The sequence below is a fragment of the Cryptomeria japonica genome, chromosome 3, assembly GCF_030272615.1.
Source record: "Cryptomeria japonica chromosome 3, Sugi_1.0, whole genome shotgun sequence".
Lineage (NCBI taxonomy): Eukaryota > Viridiplantae > Streptophyta > Pinopsida > Cupressales > Cupressaceae > Cryptomeria > Cryptomeria japonica.
In genome coordinates this window covers 221,248,813-221,253,151 of record NC_081407.1, presented here as the reverse complement: position 1 = coordinate 221,253,151, position 4,339 = coordinate 221,248,813, and the positions used below count along the sequence as shown (strand labels likewise).

The window sequence follows — 4,339 nt, the reverse complement described above, 5'->3', positions numbered from 1 at the left end:
TAATTAATATCGACATTCTCTATGATCAATAGAATATATAAAATCTTCTTTAAAACTAAATCCCATCTCATTGTATTTTAAATTTGAATTGATAATTCATTATATTGACAAACTAATTTCTAAAATATTTAAAATTCTGTATTAGAAAACATGTCATTTGTCAACATTTGGAAATGGGAACCAAAATCGAGTTAAATCAAAAGATTACAATGAAGAGCACATTATACAATGGATATGAGTATATTATTATGGAGTGAGAAATAAGGTTGCAGGAGTAATGGTTGACACAATGTATTTGACGAAGAGACAGACGAGGGCTCGAAAGAGGTTAAGTTTCAGACCATGTGATGCTCATCTCGCCAACATCATCATAATTTTCAACTCCCAAGGCTTTCCATACGCCTAGAGAGGCATCCACGATATTGTTAGGACAAGGGGGTTGGAAGTCGTGATCCTCGTCGCACCCAGAGACTGAGTCGCACTCATCCACCACCCTGGCCCGTGCAGTTCGACCATTGTCTTGATTGGTGATTAGTATGAAGTCGTGACAGCGGCTGCCACCGGCGTACCAACCTGTGGAAAGAGCAACCACCAGATCGTTGTCATTGTGGTAGTCCCCGTCGCACTCCGAAGGCCCTCCTCCGTCTTCGCCCTTCTCAAACCCATTCAGAGTGAGAATGGCGTGAGTATTGCCTGTCACTGGGGGCGAGCATTTGTATTGTGGGTATCGCTCCCCTGACTTGCAGCAGTCTGAGCCGTGCTCGCGATTGCAGTTGTGGGAGTTGCCATTCAAATATCCGGTTGGATTACATGATGCCAAGATTCCTGCAACATCACTATTCCTAGCGCATTCCGCTATGGACATGCTCAGTATCAATCCAAACGCTAGTAACATCATCCTCATCTTCCCTGCAAAACCCAACACAAACATATCAGCTGACCTTTCTATTCAAATTACTTGTGACCATCTAATTCTAACTTCAGCTCACCTCACTTTATGGTTTGCAAAACGTATACTCTGCAATTTTTTCTTCTCTTCTCTTCTCTTGGATAGATTCAGCTGTGGGCTGTTTGAATGATACCACTTTACTGTATTTATAGTTGCCACCAGCACTAGTGTTGTTGCCTTGGTAAGATCCGTTTCATGGGCGTCATTATCAGGGTTCAACATACACGGGAGAACGTTTACTTCTAGTACCCAATCAAAACAATGAAATCATATATTCTGTAAACTTCGCTTTCAATTTCATTGTAATTCTAATTAAGACGACAATTTCACCATTTTAAAATAGTTTTTTCTAGATTTGAAAATGGTCTTCTTAGCTTTGCTACGCAGCCTCTTCTTTGCTTTCATACGCCCCAATTTATCAACTTTTATACGTTACTGTCTGGCGACTGATACTGTAGCTTAACTGGACATGCTTGCATTTATCTTTCCCATTCCTTTCATTTCCAAATCACAAAAGAGATTTCGTATACTTCTCTAACTAGTCCAAACAAAATCGACATCCTACCAACTTTGGATAAATACAATGTGGCTTTCGTGGGCTCTTGCAGTCATCCCCATCTTGTGCGAGACTGTGGGCTCTTGTCACCGGCTGGGCTTAACCAGCACACTCTAAGCGTTGACGTTAGAATGCTGATCTGAGCTCTCTAATTCCCGTTCTGTTTTCCGTTGTGTTCTTTTGACTCTACGACTCTCCACAATGAACGTCGCTGCTATGGTTACAATTAAGTTTGAGTTTACTTTTAAGTCTCTCTCGCCCAATCCTTAACTTGCGCATTTCCACTTCAATATAACATTTGCTTGTTAATCCCATCAATAATCTCCTCAAGTCTGTTGAAGAAGTGGATTGCAAGAGGTTGTTGCAAGAGCACCCTTAGGATCTAATATGCCTATAAGAGGAAAAGTTTATATTTTTTCTTTGTTTTGTGCTGTTTACGTTTGTAAGGTCATTTGTGATCATTCATGATCATTTTGGATCATTATGTCAAGTTTTGAATCATTTGGATAAAAATTGTAAAAGTTGCTCAAAAGTTGTAAAAAATTATCATGAAAACTTTTTCAACTTGATGACAACTTTTTAAAAGTTTGTTAAAAGTTGTTTATGGGTAGTTGTAGGTTAGTTGGGTAGTTGAATATGATGCAAATTGTATAAATTTTGTTCACAAACTCTAATTTGGAGGTTGGAGAGGGTTGGAGAAGGATAGAATAAAGAAGGAACTTATTTTTGTAGCATCTTTACATTGCTTTATGAAGTTTTTAGAACCTGCAGTATGAAACATGCCATTGTACGACCTTTTGATGGCCTCATATTGAGGACTATAACATATGGATGGATATATATTTGTTTCTAGTTTCCAAATATTTTTGTATCATTAAATTTGATTGAGTTTTGTTTAAGATATGGCGATTTTGGTGAAGGCTCTTTGGTTTGACAATTTTTGGTGAAGATAATAGTTTGCAAAAATATGTGGCATGGACATTGATGTTTTAGTACAGCCCTAAAACTAATTGGAAAATTTTAATAAGCGACTCTAGTTTAATCTAAAAGTGGTTTGGTACAATTTCATTGAGTCTTTCAAAAGTTATAAGCAATTTGGTGCAGGTTGTCTTGAATGACTGATTTTTCTTGTAACAGTCTGAAAGAAACGTATGGTACATATTGGTACAATACAATAATGGTGTGAAACCAATGGGAAAAGGTGGAGAAATTAGTCCGGTTTCATTTCCTTTTGATCTGATCCAATTTCATTAAGTTTTGAATGAGTTATGACATTTTTTATGAGAGCAGGTTTGTGATAAAACTAGGGTTTCCAACAAGCATTAAGAAAACTATATCTTTGAATTGCATCATCCCAAAATGCTCAAAATTGGTGAGATTCTTCTTTACATTGTTGCACAAGGCTCCTAAAAAGAAATTTGGGTTGTTTGATCATTTGAAAAAGATATCGATGTTTTTGTGTGTCTTTTCATAGTAAATGTTGTCAAGAGGGTTTAATAAAATAATACATTGTCGAGTTGTTTGATGTAATGATGACTTGTGTGCCATCAAAATCCATAGTGAGAGGCCATGATCAGGCCAATATTATATTTCCTCGCTAAATTTTAGATGACATATGTGAAATAGACCAAAGAAGTGATGTATCCAAGTGGTGTAATTGGAATGTACCTTGAATTTGTCACAACCCTCCTTTATCACTTTTGGATTTAAAATACAACTCTATTATATTTTTGGATAAGTTATTTAAATGATTGAATAAATGTTATAAAAAGAATGAAAAATAATAACACACACACACACATGAAAAATATACATTATTTTTATTTATTTATTTTCCACATCCAATTATGGCACATGTTGTAGGAAGAATAAGAAGCTTCTAGAGGATTCTCCACCACCTTGCATGTAACTACCCCACTAAGTCTAATCAATTTGCATGAAGTCCAAAATTGGGAAAGAATCTCCTTATTAATTAAATTTTCCAAATAGTGGAATAGAGGAAATTCTCTTATAAAATTATATGCAAGTTTCAAAGAAGGGGGATGATTATGTTTTGAAGGAAAAATTTCCCAGGTTTTAGAAATAGACCTTTTTGGTAGTCTCATTTTTGTTGTAGGAATTTTAAGTTGTTGTTTGAAGGATTTCTCTCAAGTTGCAAGGAAGGATCATAAGGGTAGCTAGTGGATTCAACATCAAGCTCGATAAACCAGGTTCTCTCCTCATTGTTTAACTTTACATTTACTTATGAGGAATTCGTATTATCAATAGTTATAGATCTTCCTTTATATAAGAAACTCTTTTATTTGATTGTAAATCTTTTATTTGAGGATAAATGGTAATGATGATGCTTTCATATAGTGCATTTAAATTATAGTTATTTAAATTATTTTATTTCCCTCAAGAAAATATGCACATGATCTTGCTTTTGTTTTTCTTCCAAAAATTTTAGCAAAAGAAAATCATATTCCTTTATTTGTTTAAAATCTCTTTTTCTGAAATCAAATTTTTTCCTGTGTGATTTGGATCTTTATTCCTCCCTCTGATTCTTTGAATCTTATTCTGAAATCTCTCTGTGATTATCTTCAAAATCTCCCTGTGATTATCTTTAAAATCTCTCTGTGATTATCTTTAAAATCTCGATGTGATTATCTTTAAAATTCCTCTGTGATTATCTTTAAAATCTCTTTGTGATTATCTTTAAAATCTCACTGTGATTATCTTTAAAATTTCTCTGTGATTATTTTTTAAAATCTCTCTGTGATTATTTTAATCTCTCTGCGAATATTAATTAAAATAAAATCTCTTTGTGAAATGCGCTGAACAAAATCTCTGTG

At 34.7% G+C, this 4,339-nt stretch overlaps 1 protein-coding gene across 1 annotated transcript; it reads right to left on the bottom strand.

The window, feature by feature from the left end:
- Positions 1-328: 328 nt before the first annotated feature.
- Positions 329-1,171, bottom strand: LOC131076013 (kiwellin-1-like). Its single transcript, XM_058013023.2, has 2 exons — positions 1,018-1,171; positions 329-909 (listed from the first exon to the last, which is right to left on the bottom strand). The coding sequence occupies exons 1-2, from the start codon at positions 1,169-1,171 to the stop codon at positions 329-331; spliced, it is 735 nt and encodes a 244-aa protein (XP_057869006.2).
- Positions 1,172-4,339: the final 3,168 nt, after the last annotated feature.